The sequence below is a fragment of the Embiotoca jacksoni genome, unplaced genomic scaffold (genome assembly GCF_022577435.1).
Source record: "Embiotoca jacksoni isolate LCO1_2020_lvr unplaced genomic scaffold, fEmbJac1.0.p SCAF_45, whole genome shotgun sequence".
NCBI classification, from domain to species: domain Eukaryota; kingdom Metazoa; phylum Chordata; class Actinopteri; family Embiotocidae; genus Embiotoca; species Embiotoca jacksoni.
In genome coordinates, this window is record NW_027185398.1 from 2,364,800 (window position 1) to 2,387,745 (window position 22,946).

General features: G+C 42.6%; 1 protein-coding gene across 3 annotated transcripts in view; it reads right to left on the reverse strand.

The window, feature by feature from the left end:
* Positions 1-1,009: 1,009 nt before the first annotated feature.
* Positions 1,010-22,946, reverse strand: part of shtn3 (shootin 3) — a 26,318-nt gene continuing 4,381 nt past the window's right edge. The window contains exons 2-17 of one of the 3 annotated variants that reach the window (XM_069169471.1): positions 21,206-21,266; positions 12,905-12,999; positions 11,929-12,094; positions 11,555-11,652; positions 11,330-11,411; positions 10,702-10,796; positions 9,841-9,987; positions 9,228-9,381; positions 7,768-7,942; positions 7,233-7,303; positions 7,027-7,130; positions 6,735-6,749; positions 6,442-6,501; positions 5,863-5,992; positions 4,868-5,144; positions 1,010-4,682 (exon numbers count right to left, since the gene is read on the reverse strand). In XM_069169471.1, the coding sequence (XP_069025572.1) occupies positions 4,574-4,682; positions 4,868-5,144; positions 5,863-5,992; positions 6,442-6,501; positions 6,735-6,749; positions 7,027-7,130; positions 7,233-7,303; positions 7,768-7,942; positions 9,228-9,381; positions 9,841-9,987; positions 10,702-10,796; positions 11,330-11,411; positions 11,555-11,652; positions 11,929-12,094; positions 12,905-12,999; positions 21,206-21,266 (1,839 nt within the window). In that variant the 3' untranslated portion in view covers positions 1,010-4,573. Of the gene's footprint in view, positions 4,683-4,867; positions 5,145-5,862; positions 5,993-6,441; positions 6,505-6,734; positions 6,750-7,026; positions 7,131-7,232; positions 7,304-7,767; positions 7,943-9,227; positions 9,382-9,840; positions 9,988-10,701; positions 10,797-11,329; positions 11,412-11,554; positions 11,653-11,928; positions 12,095-12,904; positions 13,000-21,205; positions 21,267-22,946 lie in introns of all 3 variants that reach the window. The other 2 variants (XM_069169470.1, XM_069169469.1) reach the window with 2 other exon arrangements.

Below are 22,946 nucleotides of genomic sequence, written 5' to 3' on the forward strand. Positions count from 1 at the left end.
CTTGAAACGTGACGTCATATCTCCTCGGCGGTTCGTCACCGGCTGTTTATGAGCGCGTTGGCGCCCCCTGCTGCTTCGGAGTGTGGACCAAACTCCGCGTTTAAATGCCGCGATTATAACGATATTTCAGTTTTTACAGGTTTTTCAAACTGTGTCGTACTTAGATTATATGTATAAATCATCTCTGGTTCTATCGGCTTGTTTCGTCTGCTGTTATTAATGGTTGTATTTTGTTTAGTTTGTGTTTCTTTGAAGAGTCCATGTCGGTTTCATGTAGACTGAATCTGTGTCTCATTGCTTGTTTTGGTGAATGTTTGGATGAGAGTAGGTTATTTAACATAATCAAACTAATTTCATTAACTAGGTCAATATACACTCTGATGTACTTCTTATATCTTCTGTAATTCAATACATTAGTTTGGGCCTTGATACATTTTATTCATTATTTCTCTTCATAAAGGCAAAAAATATTTTAAATAAACATAATCACACTAAATAATTATATTATATACTTAAATATATAACCTATGAATACCATTTTATAGTATTTGTTTCCACATTTTTCTTTTTCTAAATAAATCCAGTCATTTTAAGAACTGCATATGTACTTTATTCTTTCCATGCATTGCTATTTCTATGCCAAGGACACTCTCCCCAGCAACATTTTATTTGTTTCTGCTTCAGTTTTGTTTATTCATTGTTTAAGTTTAGCTTTGGAAATGTAATATTATTTACATATTTTCCATACGTATTTCTATTTATGGATGTCTGGCGATCAAGTCTGTGTGTGGCAGAAACTTTGAGTCCAAGAAAAAATATATTTAGATCTTAATGTATCCATCATGTTTTTTTCTCCAATAGCAAAAATACACTGCAATTCAGCACCAAAGACAAAACATAGGAACAGATGGTGTGCTGCCCTCCAGCGGCCAAAAAACGTTATTGCAGGTTTTAAAATCGTTCACTTAGCTCGTTTCTTCTCCAAAATAAACACAAACAACACTTCTTTCAGTCTGAATTGTAATTTATTTCAAGTGATGCTAAAATTTTAATCCATGTTTAAAAAAAAAAAAAAAAAATAACACTCCATTTATATCCCAAACACACAATATCTAGTCACCCAAACTCTGTCAGATTCAGCAATTCCCTCCGTTTCAGCAGCCACTTACGAGGACCAATAAACCTTAATGCAGCTGCAGGTTGACTGACTGCCACGTGGAGGCTTGTTCAAGGCCTCGATATGCATAATATTCAGGCCTGAGGTCGCTTGTCATGTTTACCGTGCAGCTCGACAGTCCTCAACGTCTGGTCCTTTTTTGCATTAGAAATAAATAAATGGACAGAGCGAAATGCACTTTGTTTTTTTTTTTAAAGGTGATTCTGTGTTTTAAGAAAGAATGACAAGGAGTGAATCATCATACAAATGTGCCTTATGGAATTGCATACTCTTCAAAATAGTTTTCAACGTTGCACCACGTGTCAGGAATATATATATATACACATATATATATACATATATATATGTGTATATAGACAGCAGGCTCCTACAAAATAAAAGCCAAGGAATGCATGGTTAGTCGCGATGGTAAGAAATGCCGAACGTGTTGCATACAGGTGTCTGGACTGATTCAGTGGAGGAAGACATCTTATCTCTGGGTGGACAGACGTGTGACGGGATCTCACGAGTGTTTACGTGTGATTCAGGATGTTTTGGGGGTTTTAAGAGGCAGGTGTCTGTGGAGAGGTAGACAAAGTACACAAGCACCTCTAACTGTCAACGCACTTATAATCCTCCAGAATAATAAAAAACAAACAAACAAAAAAACGTTTTCTCATCGAGGCCCCCTGAAGCGGTTCGATTTCGCCCGCGGACCCTGAGAAGGTTTTTTTCTGAGAAGTGCTACGGTGTTTCCCTCTAAAACCTGAAATATCCGCCACGTTTCTCTCGTTTTCTTCCACATCTGATAGTCGACACGCTGGAAACCTGCACGCAGCCTCAGCAGCAAAAAACACAGGAGGGAAACACGTTTATTTGAAACTGGTTGTAGAAGGAGTTCTTGGGTGTTCTCACTCAGCCGTCCTTCAGTTTCGACTCAGGAAGAGGCTAAAAGGATCGGTGTGCAGGATATAGCGGCATCTAGTGGTGAGGCTGCAGACTGCAACCAAAGGAACAACCCTCAACTCGTCCTCGTTTGGTTTGTCCCTTCAGGGCCATGAGGTCATGAAAGCAAGCTATTCTTAGTTTCCAGTGATTACACACCAATAAAAACATAATTATGAATAGTAAACTGCATTTCTGCCACCAGATCTCCTTTAAAACCTGCACGCTGAACCTTCAACAGAGGAAGTTCATGAGTAATCAAAGACTACGTTCAGACTGTCAGTCAAACTGATCTGTGTCTGCAGGCGGTCGTCCTCATTTTTGGTCTTCTAGATTTCACATAAATGAAATGGAGGATAATGAATTGCTTATTTTCCCACATGGTAATGTTGCTGCAGGTTTTTATTAAAATGCTGAGACAGCAATGGAGACGGAGAATGATGATGATTTCCCGCTCCAGCTTCATTTCACATCGAATGCGGTTTGAAACAGATTTACAACAACAACAAAAAAATGGATCTCATGTCAGAAATGCACATAAATCAGATTTGGACTGACAGTCTGAACAAAGCCTGAATATAAAGATAAACACAGTCAGGGCTGCACAATGAGGCCGTCGATCAGCTGATGGCAGCTTTAAAATAAAGCCACATGTCAGTCTTCATCACCGGCTGCAATTTGTATGGAAAGAACGACTAATGTGGAACTTTAATTTTTTTTTAGCCAATCACAGATGTGACATCACTTGCAAAGGTGTTGTTATAGGTTGTGATGGTGACATCAGTTAGTCCGTCCAACAAGCCATGAACTTTGTTTTTTATGTTCCAGCTTCCCCGTAAGAAAGAATCTGGTTTCCTTTCATTGCTTTTGTCCTCTTTTTTCATCTCTAATCTGCAGCTCCAACATTTTCTTTCATTGACAGGTTTTGCAGAGAACGCTGCAGAAACTGTGGTGATGGAAAGCGTGCAAGCTTTAAAATGAACTCCTGACAAAGTGGTTCTTATTTGTTTGAATGCAGCAGCCCAACAAGAATCAAGAATATCTGACTGGAGAAAAGCCGATTATTTGCCTTTTGTAATTGAAAATGCAGCGTGGTTGAATCGATCGTGCAGCCCTCACTACGAGGAGGAGAGTCTTCAACAGTCCACTGAATTTCTTCTGATGACACAGAGCCACGCGGAGCAGCTTCTTTGTGCATCAAGTAGAAGTAAAAAAAACATCAAACTAAAGCTTTGCAGTCAAAGTGTCTGAAGGGAAACTGAAGTTCTGTGCAAAACAAAACAAAAAGTGCAGCTTCCCCCCTACGGTTCAGTCCATGTGGATCCACAGGTTGGTGCTGATGAAGATATTAAACCGGAGCAGCTGTAGAAAAACCCTCGCTGACGACTCTGATGCTGTTTGTCGTTGTTGTTTTTTTTTTTACAAGAAAGCTGCAGGAATCTCACTTCCTGTTTCAGTTTAAGGTGGATTTAGTCTATTTTAAAGCGTCAAAGCACAATTCATCAGGAAGATGCGTCTGATCATCGGACACAATATAAATCTGAAACTGAAGGAAAACTGGGGCCCGTTTTTACACGAAATAATGTGTCGCGGGTCGATTAATAAAGTCAAAGATGATTATTTTTAATCTGTAGAGGTGAAACTGCAGTATTTAACTATAATCAGAGCAAATTCAAACGTTAAAGAACAAGTATGGAAATTAAAAGTAATTTTCTGCAGATAAAATTTGTTTTTGTTTCTTATTTTGTCCCCAAATTTAATTCTGATGCATTAAAATGTTTGAGATGTTTTTTTTTTCTTATTTCATGTTTACCTCCAATTTTTAAAGATCTTTTCCTCTTGATCTGTAAAAACCAGCCTGGATTTCCTTCAGTTTGATATAAATATTTAACAATTCATTGAAAATACAAAGTAAAATGTTAAAGAGGAGCCAAATAACTGTTGAGGTTGTTTTTTTTTCTGTTAAAATTTTAAATTTTACTGGCAAATTTATGATCTTCCAGAAGTCATAGTGAAGCTGACAAGGATCAGATGCAGTCTGTGTTTGATCCGGTGGGTTTGTTCTGAACTCCAGAACATTTAAACTCTGGACTCATTATTAATATTCAACGTGTGTTTTTATAGTTTTCAAACCTTCAGTCTGATAAATTACTGCTGTGATAAATGTACGTTTTCATCACAGGACTGTTGTTACTTCTTAGACGTTTACTGTGAATCTGAGAATCGTGAATACAAAAGTACAACAAAGTCAACGTTTCCATTTTGGTTCTGACCCGATAAGCAAAAAGGCAAAAGTGTCAGCGCTCCCTACATCTGATCTAATCTGATCTAATCTGATCTAATCTGATCTGATTTGATCCGATCCAATCCGACGTCATCTGATCTGATCTGATCTAATCTAATCTGATCCGATGTAATCTGATCCGATCTGATCGCTCACACAAACCCAACCCGGGATCCTCAGAGTCCGTCTTAACACTCGGCGTCGGCGCTGCCGTTGACCGGGTCGGCGCAGACGGAGGCGTGTGCGTCCTCGCCGGGCTCGACTCTGTTCGACTTTGTTGGATCGTCGCCGCCGACGCTGTGAAGCAGAAACAGAAAAGATCGGGTCAGAAATGCAAATACAGCCGAGACAAACCAAGATCAGAGGGTCGGACGTCATCTTCAGAGATCCACTGGTGTCAGAATCACCGTGGAAACAAGATAAGTCCGCAGGCTCCGCCCCTCCCTGTTGTTGTTTGTGTTTGTGTTGCCGTGGTGCTCCACCTGATGATGCAGCCATTGCTGACCGGAGACGCGGCCGTTTCCCTCTCAGACAGAGAGCTGCAGGACCTCCTCTGCCTGCCCGTGTCCGAGCTCTTCCTCCGGGCCACGACGGGCCCCGGCCCCGACCCCCGTCTCTCCGGGCTGACCCGGGGCCCCGCCGCCGGGTCGGAGGGGACGCTCAGCCCACCGGGTCCCTCCGGCTCTTTACCCGAGTCGCTGCTGGTGCGCTGTCCGCTCAGGCTGTCGGAGGAGGAGACGTGGCTCATCTGGCCCTCATCTGGGGATCGAAGGGAAAGTCCACAATCAGCTTGATCTCTTTCTCTCACGTCAGTTTTCAAGAAAAAAAGTCTCAGATTATTCTGCTTTTGCTGCAAAGTGAAAACATGTGAACTTTTAAGAGGCAAACGTATTGTTACGATCAGATTTCATCATTGTAGGTCAGTCAGATGTTAATTTGTGGTCCAGTAAACACACTGTGGAAGTGTGAAGTATTATAAAGTCTTATTTCACTACAGATTTATCCTCTTATCAATGATTATAAACCTTCTGTCTTCCGTGCATCCTTTGCCCCTTTAAAACTACATGTGCTGATCTCTGCAGTCGAATGTTCTGCACACTTTAAGTCATCCGGCTGCGGTTCGTTCTTTCGTTCTGCCGGACGAGGTCAATCGATGATGGAAAACCGGATAAATCCTGGACTGCAGCAGCAGGCTGACCTCCTTCTGCAGTGTGTGGTCCTTATGAGCTGCAGTGCGCCCCCTTCTGGACACAAACACACAGCAGCAGCAGCAGCAGCTCAGGCAGCATGGAATCGTTTCGAGTGCAGCCTCAGTGGGAGTCTGACCTCTGACCTCTGACCTCTGCAGCGTTCACACAACACAGCTCTGAGAAATCGACCAGAAGCTGCACTGACAGAATCTCTGCGTATATTTTTGAACCTCTTCAAAGACTAAAACGATTGGTTGATTTGAACCAAAGTGATCTCGATGTTTTACCTCCGGAGCCGGCCTCTCCCGCCTTGTTGCGCCGGCGTCTCAGGATGACCTCCAGCTCGCTGTCCTTCTTCCCCGGCGGCGACGGCCCCGACTCCTGGGAGCCTCGGCTGGGGCTCCTCTTCACCGTCTCCTGGAGGAGAACACAAACGTCACTGCAGCGAGTCCGACCACGCTCAAATACAAAACTTAATACACAGAAATGCAGTCATGTTGTTTTCATTTGTCAGTTTTAAAAAGCATCAATTTGTAGTTAATTCATGCTAAATAATGACAATTGAATTGAAAATGCTTTTTGGCTGAAGGAGATTTTTCTGTTGCAATACTGTGAGTGACCACTGGGGGGAAAAGTGGCAGCAGGGCTGAGTGGCACTGCCACATCTGTTCTATTAATACATCCAGGCGCAGCAACTGTATGAAGGTGAAGCCACAGCAGGGTGGAAACAGGGTTCATGCGCAAGCAGCCACCAGGGGGCGATCGACACATCTTTGTTTCATGTCTTCCATCTTTTATATAGAGTCAGAGGTTTGGACACATAATGCACCGTCACACACAGCAAACATGGAAGCTAGTAATATTACCAGAATGCCTTTGAGTTCCTCCATGGCGCTCTCCTGCTGCTTCTCCTCGCAGACTGGAGGCTGCTGGGAAATAAAAAACAACAACAACATAATAATAATTACTCTTATTGTTTCTCCAAAACTGCCCGATGTAGAACTTTTTATTAAAGCGTGACGTCAGAGGACGGAAACCATCCAACACGTTGAGTTTAAGAGGTGACGTGTGTTTAGCTGATTAAAACCAGGGTCAGTGTGTGTGTGTGTGTGTGTGTGTGTGTGTGTGTGTGTGTGTGTGCAAACGTCGATATACTTACTTTTACTGCCACTCTCTACGGCAGCCCGGAGGAGACACATGGAGAAGAGAGAGACGAGAACAATCAGGCCGAGTACATTCAGACCGCATTAAATATGGAGGAAGAACAAAACACACACGAATAATAATGTTCAGATCAGATTTAAGTCCTCTTGTGTTTGAGCTTCAGCGTTTCAACACTGATTAAATCATGTTTATTTGAGGCCACAGCAGATTAATTCTGTCGGTCCGTGTGAAAAAAGACCCAATAAAACCAGATGGTGATGAAATCTGCTGACTCAGCTCGTCCTCACCTTGGTCTCCTGACTCTTGACGGGCCGCAGGACGACGCCGTGTTTGATCCGCTCCATCATCTCGTTCACCGCCTTCACCTTCACGTCGTCCACGCCTTCAGCAGCTGGAGACAAAAAGACAGAGACAGAGAAAACACGCAGCATGTCTCACTATCAGGATCAATAATAACAGCAACATGCTGACGACAGGCTGCAGGTGAACTCACCTGGAGGCTGCTCCGCCTTCACCGAGGCTTTGGAGCCTTTGGACGACTTCCTCATGATGGCGATCAGAGAGCTGACACAGAAAACAGTGTCAGACATGTTTTGTAGGAACGCTCTGATCAATCAGCACCCTGATCGATCAACACCCTGATCAATCAGCACCCTGATCAATCAGCACCCTGATTAATCAACACCCTGATCGATCAGCACCCTGATCAATCAGCACCCTGATCAATCAGCACCCTGATCGATCAACACCCTGATCGATCAACACCCTGATCGATCAACACCCTGATCTATCAGCACCCTGATCGATCAGCACCCTGATCAATCAGCACCCTGATCGATCAACACCCTGATCTATCAGCACCCTGATCGATCAAAAAAAAAAAAAAAAATATATATACATATATACATATATATATATATATATATGTATATATGTATACATTAACTCAAATATGATGTGTTTTAGCGAGGCTTCACCATCCTTATATGTGCCGCACGGTAACCACGGCAACGTTGTAACAACCTCACCTGAGGGGGTTGCATCTGGAGGGGGGAGGCGGTGGGGGAGGGGGCGGCGGAGGAGGAGGTGGGGGAGGAGGCTGCGGGAGAGGGGCGGGCGGCGGGGCGACCCCGGGCTCAGGGGGAGGGGGGCTCGTGCTGGTCGTCATGGCGATCTCTTTCTGGGTCTCCTGGAGCTCGTGGACTGCAGGGAGGAAGGAAAACGGTGGAGACGGTTAATACTGATACTACGACTACTACAAGCCTTAATACTAAGACTAAAAGTACTGCAGGTATTTTGTGTATTTTGTTTTCCTCTCTCGGAGCTCTGGTGACTCCAGAGGGAGGACTGTCCTCCGACACGTGGCACAAAGCTCCGATGAAAGAGGCTTGTGTTTTGTTCTTGTTGTTCCTCAACGGTTGGAGGCGGTTGGTGGTTTTGGCCTCGACTTCATGTGACCCAGTTAAAAAGTACAGATGGACAGACGTCGTGTTTGCCAGCTTTCTTTTCTTCCTGCAGACGGGTCGACGGTTTGTTGAGAAACGAACTCAGAAGTGTGATTGGTTCTTCAGTTTCAGTGAACTCAGATTGTGGACGTTTTTAGATGAGACACTTTTTCACAAAGTTTGACCTCAAAATTAAAAGAAAATTCGGCTTAATTTTCAGCCCGGTTTTGATTAATGTGTCTTTTTCCGACTGCATTCACCACGACGTGCGTCCTCGCGGTGGATTTTAACGTGAATCATGTTTAAATGTTTGTTTTAAATGAAAGAGCGGCCGGACTGGACGCTCAGCTCTCAAAACAAACCGGTATCCATGGATACGGATGCAGGTGAGTTGGTCAACGACCTGCGATGGAGATCCCTGAAGTCTCCATCAGAGTGAAAACAAACGTTTGAAATGATTCACCTGAAAATCTGTTGGTTTTACTGGAAACCTGCGAGGAGCTTTATGTTTTATGTGACTCCTCATTTCACCTCATATTGAATCTAAACGATTCGTTTGTGCTTTTCATGGCTTCCATCAAAATGTAAATATTCCAGATGTTCTTTTGCATTATTCTTCACAGATATCTCTAATTTTCATCACATATTTGTCTAATTCCCAAATCTCCACTGCTGTTTGTCTGTTTCTTTACGAAGCGCAAACACAGAAACACGACTTCTTCAGATGAGAGAAGATCAGACTCGATCAGAGAGCTCAAACTGGGTCAGTCAACAAGAAACACACAAAGCATCAGTGCATGCATGAATCTGCATGTTAACATGTAAACAATCACATAAATATAAGTATTTAGAGTCCATCACCACCAGAAGAGTTTAATTTCTCATGTCATGTCTCTAACAGAAAAAAACAACCCTGATCGTTTGGTTGGAAACCCGCCAGCCAATCAGAAACCAGTATTTCCCGGTTGCTATGCAGTGCACCGTCTCCTTCCCCCCCTTTAACTCCACCTGTCTTCTCTGTGTGTGACTCCGCCTCCTCCCACCTCTGATCTCCAGGTCCTCGTTCTTCTTCTCCGCCCGCTCCAGCCGTCCGTCCGCCTCCTTCTTCTCCACCTCCAGCAGCTCCACCTGCCTCTGCAGCGCCTCCAGCTGCTTCTTCACGCAGCTCTGCTCCAGCTGAGCCTCCAGGCTCTGCACCTACACACACACACACACACACACACACACACACACACACACACACACACACACACACACACACACAGGTGTAGCGCAGAATTAAAGGATATCTATTATCAGACTTTAGGTTTTTCCTGTTTCAGTCTTGGGAGGTCATGTGACTCCCGCATAACATTAAGGAGCGATGACGTCACCCTACGAGTTCAGATTCTGTCCGTCACCATCTTTGCTAGTTCGGAGCGGTTTGGAGCAGGAAGTGACCATATTTGGACAAGCTGGGGGAGGAGCCAGCTGGTGGATCTGACTTGATCTGATCGGAAACCATGACGATACTACGTCCCGCCCACCGATAGCTGTAACCTGACTGCACCGCAGGCCTGTCAATCAAACTGGATCGAAATCCAGTTTGATTGACAGGCTTAACGCCACCTTCCTGAAACAATAAGCAGCGGCAGAAGAAGTTTTTGGGGTTTTTACCTTCTGCTGATGCTGCAGACGCTCGTCCTCCAGGGTTTTAGTGACGGCAGCGACGTCCTCCAGAGCTTTCAGCAGCTGAACGCTGGGCTCGACGTTCTGCAGCAGCAGCATGCTCTGCCTGTTGGCCTCCTTCTGCTTCACCAGCATCTGCAGGAGAAAGAAGAAGAGGAGGAGGATGAAGAGAGGGATATTCTTTTTCTTTTTTTGTTGTTGTTTTTTTTTGGGACAAACCATGCCATGTTGTGTCCGTGATGTGCAGAGTCTGTTTTCATCCTGCAGGCTTTTTTTTTTTTCTCACTTTTCCAGGTCAGTAAACACCAGTCAGGACATTTCATTCAGGTTATTAACACACATCAGGAACCAAACACCGAAAATGCAGGTCAGCGTTTTAGCGCTGAAGCTAACGGCAGCTTTGGATTCAGGGAACGCAAAAAATAGCAGAAACAGTTTGTGTATTAATATTGCAGTTGTGTGTGTTTTTGATTTAAAATGATGGAAAACACTTTGTGGTGAAGCCAAAAGATTATTTTCTACAATGTGGACGTTAAAGCAGCTGTTTTAAGTCAACAGCCTACCGAACAAAACCTCGCTAGCATCAAAGTCCGTCTTCGATTTTGTGGATTTTCTGACCCCTAGTGGACAAACTTGGTTCCTCCAGGATGCCGTATGCTAAAACACATTACAGTTTCTACTTTTCACCTTCAACTGTGTAAAAAAAACATTGACGTAGCCTCCGTGATGTCACCCACAGTCAGCATGTTTGTTTCTGCTGTAAAATGTTCAACATCCTCAAGTGGCCATTTGAGGAACTGCAGTTTTCTGCCGCTTGGTTTTCAGCTCGACGGCAGCGCGTGTTTTTACCTCGTGTGCGTACGTCTCAGCTTTGACTCGGAGGTTCTGCTCCAAGTCGAGCTGCTCCTTCATCCCGTCGTACTCCTGAGCCGCCATCATGGAGACTAGAAATACAAAGAGGAAGTACGTGACGTAAAAAAGAAAAGAAAAAAATAGTATGACTTATTTACAAAGTCTGACGGCTGGTTTGTTACTTATAGATGTATTGATTGATTGATTGATTGATTGATTGATTGATTGATTGATTGATTGGTTGTTCTATAATTGCGGTCTACGAAGAAAATGTTTTTCGGGAGATTTTTTTTAGTTGCACTACCGCGAGTGACCACTTGGAAAACCCGTCGGCGCTGCGTCAGTTCTCTTAATACAACGACAGTGTTAACAGCTGTTGTCACTGGTTTTCATGTTAGCATAATAAAATTAGTTCGTTACCTTTGCACGTCAGCATGCTTCATGTTATTAGTCTTCAAATTAAACTCTGTAAGCTTTAACAGCGATTTTAACAATCAATTCGAATGAGGTTTTTCTTACTTCTGAACCAGAATCCAGATGTTCTGGTTTCAGTTCGGGTCCTTATTTGTTATCACGCGATCGTCTGAAAAACCTCTGATGAGTTTTTCTTCGTGTTGCGACTCACCTCTGTTAAACCTCTTGATGGTTTTGCTTTGCTGCTCGCCTTTTTCACGAAGCTGCTTCATCTCCGTCTGATCTTTCTCTGACTGCAAGCAGGGGAAGAAAAATGTAAACAAACTTTTTAAGACACAAATCATCGGTTGAGTGAAACAGGAAAAAGATTGATGCTTATTATATGAGATAGTGAGATTTGATTTGAAAACAGGAAGTGTGTGTTGACGCTGCTCACCTGTGTGGTCAGCTCTTCTATCCGTCGCTGCTGTTCATGAATCTGACAGACGAAATTTTTCTTCTCTTCCAACAAGCTGCTCACCGTCTCCCTCAGCTCTGACAGAACAATTATCTTTATTTAACGCACATTAAAGCCCACAGGGTGTTCAGAGTATTTAGAAAGCTTACAAAATTGCACTACTTCGAAAATGTTCATCCTCTGTGGAGGTCAGTGGTTTTTTTTGTGTCTTTTTAATGCAAAAATAAAAAGACGGTTTTGAGAGCAGATTTTCTTGCACTTGCAATTAAAAAAACAAATAAATAAAAACTTATGAACGGAGAATAAAATGATCCGGATTGAAAATAAAAGTGAATAAATTGCGCGTGCTGCACCTTTAACCTGCTGCTGGTACTGAGTGAACGTGTCCGGGCTGCCGTCCGCCTCGTCGGCGGCGTCGGCCTCCAGCGCGATGCAGTCGGAGATGCTCGGCAGCAGCTCGTCCAAACACGGCCGGGACGACAGGCTCAGGTACTTCAGCTTCCTGTTCTCGCAGTTCAGCTGGAGGTCACAGGGGTCAAAAGGTCACAGGGGCCAAAGGGTCACAGCGGTCAACGATAGAAAGAGCAACATTTTCAATTTTTTTACAGTGTTATATTTTATATACATTTTATTAGTGGTGGAAAGTAACTAAGTACATCTATGTTTTGAAGCATTAATCTTCACTACAGAAGCAAAGTTTGTATTTTTACTTGCAATGTATTTGTTTAACAGATTAAGTCACTTTTTACTTTTTAGAAATCAGGATTCATTTCTGTTTTTTTTTTTTACGCTGCTTTTCCTTTTGAATCATAAATTAATCTTTAATTCTCGCGTAACCCTAATTTTTACCAAAACAATCAATCGACTCATTGAGAAAATTATCAGCAGATTGATCAATAATAAAAAATAAAGCAGAGACATATAGAATATTTAAAATCAGCTCCACACATTAAAATACTGCTCAAAGACGAATACTTTACAAATAATAATGTAATAATAGGACATACAGAGTAGTACTTTTAATACTTGTACTTGTACTAGAACTTGTAATGTAGTACCTTCACAGTGTGGATACTTATACTTATGTTATTGCATTGTAACATCTAGTTATAAATAATGTACTTGTTGTATCGTCCTCTAAACAAGATTAAAGTTTAATATCAGAAGAAACACAGATGAGGATGCAGAGTCATCCTGACTCAACTGTTCAAACTGCTCTGCTAATGCTAGGTGCACCCTCATGAAGCTAATCTCATAGCACTGTGTGTGTGTGTGTGTGTGTGTGTGTGTGTGTGTGTGTGTGTGTGTGTGTGTGTGTGTGTTTCTGACCTTTGTGGCCAAGGCCTCTGCATTCTCCCGACACGACTTCTCGATCTCCAGCTGAGTCTGCAGGACGCTCACCTCCTCAATCACCATCTGAGACACTGAGGGAGGACACACACACACACACACACACACACACACACACACACACACACAGTTAGTACTTCCATTGTGGTTACGTAGAGGAAGAGGGCGAGGCCATCATCGTGAGGACTTTTCAAAATGAAGGCGTCAGGCTGCAGCTGATGTTTAACATCAGAATGTTTCTTGAGTGTGTTAAAACAAAGGGCACGAAAACACGTCGATTTCTGGGTGAAATAATTAAAGCTGCAGATATTTTGGAGGGTGATGTGTTCACTACTCTTTCCAAATTCCTGCGCTACCCAAGAAGGAGTCCTAACCATTGACTGAGGCCGATCCAGAAGTGTCTTCAGCTGCAATACCAGCGAGTGCCACTAGAGGTCGGCTCCAAAAAGCCTCCGGCTCCATAGACTCCCATTCAACTTCTCTCATCAAATCCAAAGTGAATAAAATGTGTCCATCAGTTATCTCGGTGTTGTTAGCTAAAGTCACTCCTTCTTATTAGTTTTCTGGAGGTCCATCTGAAAATAATCCCTCATTCATTAGAAAAGAAGATTCAAGAAGACCTGTTTTTGGGGGCGTGTCTGTTTGATTGACAGGCCTGTGGTGCAGTCAGTTTACGGCTAGCCAAAGGTATCTTGCAAATAACCTGACCCGAGTAGATAAAAAATAGAAAAAAAACATTATATTCAATAGTTTTTAAAGTTGATCAGGCAGTGAAACAAACGTTACGTTTGTTTGACTTCCACAAAACACAGCGGTGCGTCGTTGGGATTTAAATCAGTGTTTTTCACGGTAAAACATCCACAAAATAAACTTAAGTGAGCCTGAGTTTGTGAGACGCTGGCAGCTGTCGAACGTGTCACCAGAGCTCAGCTACTCTGCGGTTATTTTAAAATGACCCAGATTCAGAGACTTTGGGAGGAAGTCGATGTGATGAAGTAGCTTTGCCATCGTGTCAAAGTAAAGATCCACTCATCTCTCGCTCTCACAGCTTTGATTTCTGACTGATTAATCATTTAAATCCTTATTTTCACATCAGAATAATCCAGCAGGTTTAAAACGGACACACCTGATTAAATCTAAATGAATCTGGGTATTACATGAAATCTTTGCCTCTCCATCTTCATCCGGTTGCTTCGGTGTCGTCGTGGTGACACACAGTCGGTCCTGGACTCTTTCAAGGCTGCTGTGGCTGGATTGTGTTACAGCCAGCAGGAAGCTGCTCCTGCTCACATCCCTGATCCATTAACAGAGTCCCTTCCTGATCAATAAAACAACTCCCCCTCCCCCCCCCTCCAAAAATCTGATTATAGTGCTCACTCTCACGGGAGCAACTTCTCCTTCCTGCCCTCCACCTCCGCCAGATGTTGTCTGAAAACACTCAAACACTAAACCAGGCTGCAAGTAATTATGATTTTGCAGCAGTGATTTTTAATCATGTTCCAAAGTTGAGAGCCAGAAAAAAGATAGATTTGTATTTTCATCTACTATAAATGGTCTGTAACGTGATTAATACTTTATTAGTTACTTTTTTTTTTTTATCTGATTGAGAACCAGAAGAGTACTATGCCCCGCCCACCAACCACCAGAAACCTGGCCTGTCAATCAAACCAGACATATCTTTGTGTTTGAGTCCTAACATCTATTGAATACTGGAATTATTTCCAGAAGGAAGGAGTTCATCTAATGACACCATGATGACTTGTGACTTTGTATTTCAGGAGAGAAGTTGTTGCTTTTTCAATGGGAATCTGTTAGAGCCCCTAGTGGCCCCCAGTGGTATTACACCGTAAGGCGTCACTCTTTAGCCCTACATCCATTTTTGTAGACAGTCGATGGATTTGAAAACAGCAGTGATTTATTTGTGCTTTGTATTGTATTCACTTCATAAAAAACATCTACCTTTTATCTGAAAACGACGAGTAAATCTGTTCTGTTCTGATATTTCACTATGAAAGTCGTGACCGTAAACCGAACCCTGTATCTGTGTCAGTGAGGCCTTCAGGCCCTCTGAGCCCATTTTTTTAGTCTTCACTCTGATTTTACTTCTCAGGTGAAGCTCGGAGGCACCGTGACTAATGCTCTTCTGTCAGATGATGTCGCCTGAACGCAACACGACATGTACGACACAAACGCACACCGGCGAGGTGGACGGGTTTTAATGGGTGCAGCTGTGTGCAGGAACATCCCAGTATACAACTACAGGTCAGCAAATGTTTCTCCATTTCTAAACTGCATGGATTTAAATGAAAATACAGACTTTAAGGCTTTTTTTATTCCTAAAAGAAATAGATCCTCGACTCCACGTCGCCAACACAAGATGGCCCCGCCCATTTTTGCCCTATTTTAGTTTCACTTTTGTACAGTGACAGGAAGTAGAGATGCCATGCTTATATAAGGTCTGATTTAACCAGACTATTTCAAACGTGTCTCCAGGAAACCACTCAGCAGTGACTTATTATCTGAAATTACCACTATCATACTTTTTACAATATAAATACAGCTTTCTAGAACAAAAACTTCACATTGTTCTTCGGATTTTTGTCTCTTTCCAGAAAATTTTCAAAATAAAAGCAGGAAAAACAAATTAAAAAGAAGAGCAAGACGACCACAGACCACGAAGATACGATCATCTTTATCATATCAGAGATGGATATTCTGACATCCATTAACACACTATGTGTGATCATCTCACATCACTAAAGGGACAAAAAAAGCTGGAAGCAGATAAACAGAGAAGCTTTTTGCTTCATCAGACATTCAACCGGGCGACATGTGAGATGTTTATCTCTGTAAGCCGGAGCGGCTCCGAGGTTGAGAAAAAACGGAGGATGATATGTGTTGAGAAGGAGGACGACATCCGGATCTATTTTTAATCCCTCGTTTTAATGTTAAAGGCTTCGTCTCTCAGGGTCGGCGTTGTTCACCACCGACGGCCGATCGCCCTCCTGCAGCTCCGTGGGTCAGACGCAGGAGAGCTGCTCCTCCGACGCTATTTATAGTCTTTATTTGAGTCGGCGTCACAGGCGTGATGTGCAAATCTGGAACCGCGACCAAATATATTACGTCTGGATGTATTTTCAGTGATGGTGAAGGTTTTCTGGTTCTGTCCTGTGGATCCGCCGTCCTCAAGAGCTAGTTAGCCACATTAGCTGCAGTTGGTCCAAACTGAACGAGGCTGACGTTGTTGCTTTTAAAGGGAAATACCTCCACAACTACTAGTTGGATTTGAGTCAGATATGTACGGTCTAGATTTTTAATGTTTTTATTTGACTATATTGATCCACGTGGAAAAAACAACAACAACTTTCCTGACCTCTCATCTACCGCTACCACGGTGTCAGAATGTAAATTTGTCCATTATTTAGACTCATAACTCAATATAACACTAATGACATCAACCGAAGCTTTATTTTGTTTTTAAAGATAATTAGCATACACATGTTAAATATTTATAGCGTAAATTCCCAAAAAATGTATTGTGTAAAAAATACGTTAACTTGTTATCGTCATACTTTAAATCTGACAAGATTTGCTCTTACAGTGATTTTGAGAGAATTGAAAATGAAAGAATAACTTCCCAAAGCTTAAGTCAACATATTCAGGTTCCTTTTAATGTTCAAAACCAACAATAAAAAAATCCCAAATTTCAGTTAAATATCAGACACCAGAAATCGTGTATTTTGGCATCTAAACATTTCAATATATCACAAGTGTTTCTGTGTTATTCTGTAAATCCACGTGGTATTTAACGACACACTGTCCTCTCGCTGAGACGCAGTTCGTCCTGCGGACTTCTGCCTCCTGTCACAAACTGTTCTGGTTCTGTCCCGAGTTCAGGAGATAAATCCACCAGATAAACGACACGTCCCCTTAAAAACAAGAGCGCCGCTTTTGTTTTTCTCACCATCGGAGCTGCAGCCGCCGAAAGCCTCTTTCGTGCCGACGCCTGTTAATAAGAGACGATTTTGGAGGATTAGCCAACGGTTAGCACATTCATCCGTGACTGATGGTTGAAATCCCAGCGCAGGGCGTTAAAACAGGGTTAAAACAGCTGGACGGGGAATTAAAAAGGAGCTGACAGCGCTGTGGGCGAAGCATTTCTGTTCAGCAGTTAAAACGCTAAAATGGTGCAGTTCACAGAAAAAAGTCACTTTCTCTTCTACAAAGGATTTACAGCAAGGAAAACTGGAGTGTTAATGGCGGCGGTGTTTAAGCTGTAGCACTAACCCCGAGCTAATCTGAGAACAATGGAAGGACTAATACCTTCAAGTGCTTCTGAGTTGCTGTAAATACGATTTGTTGTGGCATTTGAAGGATTTTGGTTAGAAAAAAAAAACGTATTTGTTGAACTCCGAAGCAGCTGCAGAGACTTTGTAAAGTTTTATGACTTTATTATGACTTTCACCTGCAACAAATCAAACCTTCATGATGGTTACAGGACTTTTTTTTACTGTTAACGCTTTAGAGAGGCATCGATTAGACTGCACGATCACTATGAAGGTGTTCCTATTATTTTGTCCACTCAAGGTATAGAACATCACCTTTGCCGTCCTTTATCTTGTGTCTTCCTCTTGTTGTGTTTTAACGATCTACATTTTCTACATTTGCTTTGCCCTCATTATATAAATATTTTCTTTGATAAGCAATTTATTTTTCAGTGTATAAAATGTTAGAAAATAGTGAAAATGCCCCATTTTTTTTTTTGTTCCATGAAGCCAAAGTTAATATAGTCAAATGTATTTTTTTTGTCCGGGAAGAGTCAAAAATAAAATAACATTTTGAGATTACTACATCAAAAAGCTGAGGGAAAAACTTCTGATATTCATATTTGAGAAGCTGGTTCCTGTGAAGTTTTGACTGTTTTACTCAAAATTCATTTCATGTCTATTGACTGAATCAATTAATCAGCTTCATGCTTTTTTCTGCATTGTGATTGGTTTTGGGTTTCAGAGGAAATAAGGAAACAGAAGGACAAAAGAGGGTCAAGCTGGGGCCCCAACAATAAATCTTTACTCAGGGGCCCCTCAGTAAGATAATCCGGCCATGGCCATTGACACCAATAAGGATGTGGTGTATAATAACACCTCTTACTAAAGTAATATATATATAGTTGGTTGTGTGCTCTCGGCATGTAATCACAGTGTTAGAAGCAGCACTTGAATTGAGGGAAAGTGCAGCCGAGGGCTTTTATCTGAGTCCAGTAGACTGGATAACTGGGCTGTGATGGAACAGCGCTGCAGGCGGACAGTTTGTGAGTCTGAGTGGGACCAACGTCTTCATCAGATGATGGACGGCGGTGGAGGAAGATGGAATAACACACCTGTCTTTGTACCTTTTGCCATTTTACTATTTCATTTATTCTAGTCAGCTTTTCTTTGCTATTTCTGCACACGTTTCTCCAGCCTCGTATCATGGATGCAGCCAACTTACTTCTACTCTCTGATTTGAAACTCAGACATGTCGTTGCTGTTTTGACACTCAGCTGCTTTTGGAAAAAAAAAAAGACTTGTTCTGCTGCTCCGGCTTAATACGAAGCATAAATCACAGACTGAGAGACATCAGCTCCGCCTGCTTCCTACCGGCTGAAAGACTCGGGAACATCCAGCCGGAGCCGAGTTTTTCATTCTGGGTTAGGATTTTAACTTTGCCTGATCGGGATGGAAATATTAGTGAGTGTAAATGTTCACCATTTGGTGGCGCTAGACATAAAGTCCGAGGATCACCAAAGTCCCTCAGTTTCATCATCTGGGAAGCGTCTGTGTTTGTCCCAAATTTCATAAAGAATCATCAGATACTGGCCGAGTTATTTCACCCTAAAGGACGTCGTCGGTAAAAAGAAGATCAGCTGAGATGCGTTACAGATTAAACGGCGGTCATCCGTCGCCGAGGGAGGCGAGTGTGTCGAGGTCTCGGGTCGGGTCGTGTTTTCACTGTTTTATCGTCACTTCATCTGCGCTCGACTCGCTCGGTCTGAACTTTGAGACTCTAACGAGCCTGAAATCAAGCGGCGACTCTCCCTCGTTAGAGCCGTTAAAACACGGCCATCGAATGTGGAGGAGCAGGTAGAGAGGAACCTTTGAAGGACCACAATGGATGACGAGTGCCATCCACCTCCCACACACACACACACACACACACACACACACACACACACACACACACACTTCCCCCCATTTTCTGCTGCTGAATAATTCACATCAGGAGATTTTAATAATTCATGGGAATAACATGACAAGAGCGACTGCCGTCCTCCTCTGGGGGGAATTAATAAATGAGTGAATGAATGAAAGACTGAGCGCATGAAGTGACGGGAACCCGCTATGAAACAGAGGATCAGTGTTTCTGCTGACTCGGCGGGACGATTTCAGGTCCAGTTTTGCTGCAGCTGACGAGTTTCTGACATTTTTCTGAAGCTGAATTTGAAGTCTTCTCTTTATCTTCCACTTCTATCATCGCTCCAATGAAACCTCACGATTAAACAAAAACAACAAAGTGACCTGAAGTCTCTTTGTAGAAGGTGAGAGACATGCAGGTTTTGATTTTTTGTCACCTGCGTCAACAATTTGTAGAATATATCCAACTTTCTCCGCTATTTTATTTCCAAGTAAATATATTTGCATTGAAAGGGCGTCTGAAGTGGGTTTGTTCAGATGTATTGATCGTGAAAATAATTGTCAGCTGCTCTTTGATCGATCAATATTTTCTGTACTTGGTTTTCTGTGTTACTTACTGGGAGCACAACAAAATTATGATAAAACAAATTTTACAACAAACGAGCTCAATATAAACTAAAACAAACACTCGTCAGAGGTTTGTGTTTATGTCAGTGGTGCAAAGTTTGGATTTTGGACGAGATACTCTGATTGCAGTCCTGGTTATTCCCTAAAGTAAAAGTTTACCGTTTGGCTGTTTCTGAGTACAAATATATAATTACGAACCAACAGACCGATTTTAAAAAGCATCTGAAATGTCACACCGAGGTGAAGCTCCAGATGGAGGCAGCCGGCTTCTCCTGTTACCTTCTGAACAATAAGAGCTCGACATCACTGACCACCACCTCACACAGAGAATAAAAGTTATTATCTTTGACCCCAAAAAAAGATCATGTTTGTTTTTACATGAAGATGAAGGAAACGGACTTTTCAGATGTTTGTTGTCAGAATTATTAAACCTGTGAACCTGAGAGAGAAGCCTGAACTGACATCAGTAATTTATCCATCTACACGTTTCTCCTTCAGCTCTCTGGAACAAAACCTGTTTCACAGCAGCTGGACGACTTCTACGAACTTCTGATCGTTATAGATAAAAACAACAACCTGCTCTTACCTCTGTGGATCGTCATGGCAGCCTAAACGTTCACCTCTCGGCTCCTCTCTGACTCCCCAAAACACTAGCGCCGTCCTACGATTGGCTAACTGACCTGACAGTCGTCATGGAAACGGAGATACCCCATCCCCGGACCTCCCCTCCTCTCTTAAACACACCCATTCGGAGGACAAAGGTGTCGGTGATGTCACGCCGACGGAGGTGAGGAGGAAAGGAAGTGAGGAGGAAAGGAGGTGAGGAGGAAAGGAGGTGAGGAGGAAAGGTGTGGCCACTTTTGTGGTCGAACAAAGACAAAGAGTGTATAAACTTTGGGCAATAACTTTACTATTTTCTCCTAATTTTCTTTTCTAAACTTTTCTGATCTATCAAACTTTTAGGAACATCGGATATTTTAGCATACCTTTATTTTATTTTAACCAATTGAAACTTCTGGTATAATTTTGGTATATTTCAGCTTGGCATGTTAACCATTTATAAACAGTGTCGTTACGGGTGGAGCTAACTTTACACTCTCCACCTCTGTTGGAGAGATTCAAGGAAACGAGGAATCACATAAAACAACTACATATTTCGGGGCAAAAAAGCTCAAGTTACCTGCAGCTTTAAAAAATAAATTTAAAAAAAAAAATCAGATTTTTACATGAATTCATTTAAAGATGAAGGATTTCCTACATTGTTCCAGGAGGCTCATTTAAATTTCATGGAAAACCTTCCCGTCGTTGTTGGAAAGCGCTACAGGAACAGCTGCAGGATCAGCCAAGGTTTTATTATTATTCCTCTTCTGGAGAAGCATGAAATTGAAGGTGGAGATCTGCTCCACATTTTACAAATAAACTCCACGTTAGATTGAAAGTCGTCTCGGTGTCCGGTGAGGTGGAAGCGAAGCGGACTCACCTCTCTTGATGTGCTTGAGTTGTCTCTCGGCCTCGTCTCTCTCCTCCGTCAGTCTGTTGCACTGTTGGAGCAGACGGCAGGTCAACGCGTTAGATCGGGTTTCACAACAGCCGAGTTCGGTTACACAGAAACACCGTCGTTTATACACTCAGCTGTTGCAGCAGTTTTAACTCCAAACACTTTGAACATGACTTAAAAAAGGAAACCTGGAGCGGTTGATGAGCGCCGTGCTGAATTATTAATATTGACAGAACATGTTATGAAGCACAACAACAGGTCATGCCAGCTGAAGATAAGCAGTTCAGACCAGATTCTGGTGACGAGGATCAGGCTCCCGAAACAAAAACATTTATGTATTTTTATATTTGGTGCCACCTTTAGAAGTTAAATGATATTTTTTTTAATCTAAAAATGAAGGAAGGCGTGCTGTCGCTGGTTGTCGATACCACAATAAGTTTATCAATCATCTACAGTTGCCAAATTTTCATGCTAATTTCAAATTATTATTTTTTAAGTGAGGTGCTGCCATCTTGTGCCGGTGATGTCAGAGAGACGAGGTATTGAGGCGGGACCTTGATACCCAGGCTGAGAGCACAAACCCTCACCGACAGGAAACAGTAGTTGATGCTCACGCTGCAACCTTCAGGCTGAAAAATAAAAACCAACGTTGGAAGTACCAAAAACTGCAGTACCTCCGAATGGCCACTTGAGGCAAAAAAGTGAGTCAATCCCCCCAGACTGTATATAAAAATATAAAAATAAAGCTGATGTGGAAGAATCGGAAACTGCAATACCACTGAGTCCCACTGGGGGTTCGGCTACCGAAGAAGAAATAAACGCTGTAAATAAAAATGCTTTTGTTTGTTCATGATTACACAGGTTGGAAATGACGTCTCCAGCACAAGATGGCAGCGTCCATTTCAATGATGTTTCAGCTCCATATAAATATTGAATTTGCCTGATCCTCCTCCCCCCCCTCCCCCCCGTGCTGAAGGCGGCACTGCCCTTCTCCATCGTCTCAAAACGCTGCCCGGCCTTCGTAATAACACCGACAGCCCATCACATCTGATAACAGACTCACTCACTCTTCTCCGGCCGACTTGACAGCTGCCCTAAAAAAATTTAAAAAATAAAAAGGCAAAAAAGGGCGAATATTTCTCGCTCTCCATCGGATCCACTGGATCTGATGTAAGCATCTCTGCTCGGACTATATTTAGTTGGGATGTCGGAGAGATGATACTTGGGTGACTGCAGCATCAGCTGCAGACGTCACCGAGGTTACCAAGGACAAAAAAAACATCGTCAGTGAGGACAAACATTTGAAGGAACTCTGGACTTTAAATCACCTGAATCAGTGACCGAACCACTGAAACTGGATTTTATCCATGAACCCAAATTTATTTATATGATTATGGAGGTAGAAGTCCAGTTCGTTCTCATAAGTGATGTCTGAAAGTCTTTGGAGGAAACTGCAGGAAATATCTGCTTCTTTAATAAAAAAAAAAAAGTAAACAATGGACAAGAAGAACTCAGTTGACCTCTGGCACATTAATTTACTAATAAACAGCTGTTTAATCTGTTGACACTTTGTCCGGAGCCAGCTGCGACGCTTTGCCTGTGATTGGTCGACGTGTTGTGGGAGGGGCTCAGGTTAGGGTCAGAATAAAGGAGGGGCTTTTAGACGGGTTGATTGACAGCGAAGCGATCACAGCAGTGTAGAGTTTAAAGTGTGAGTCTGCCA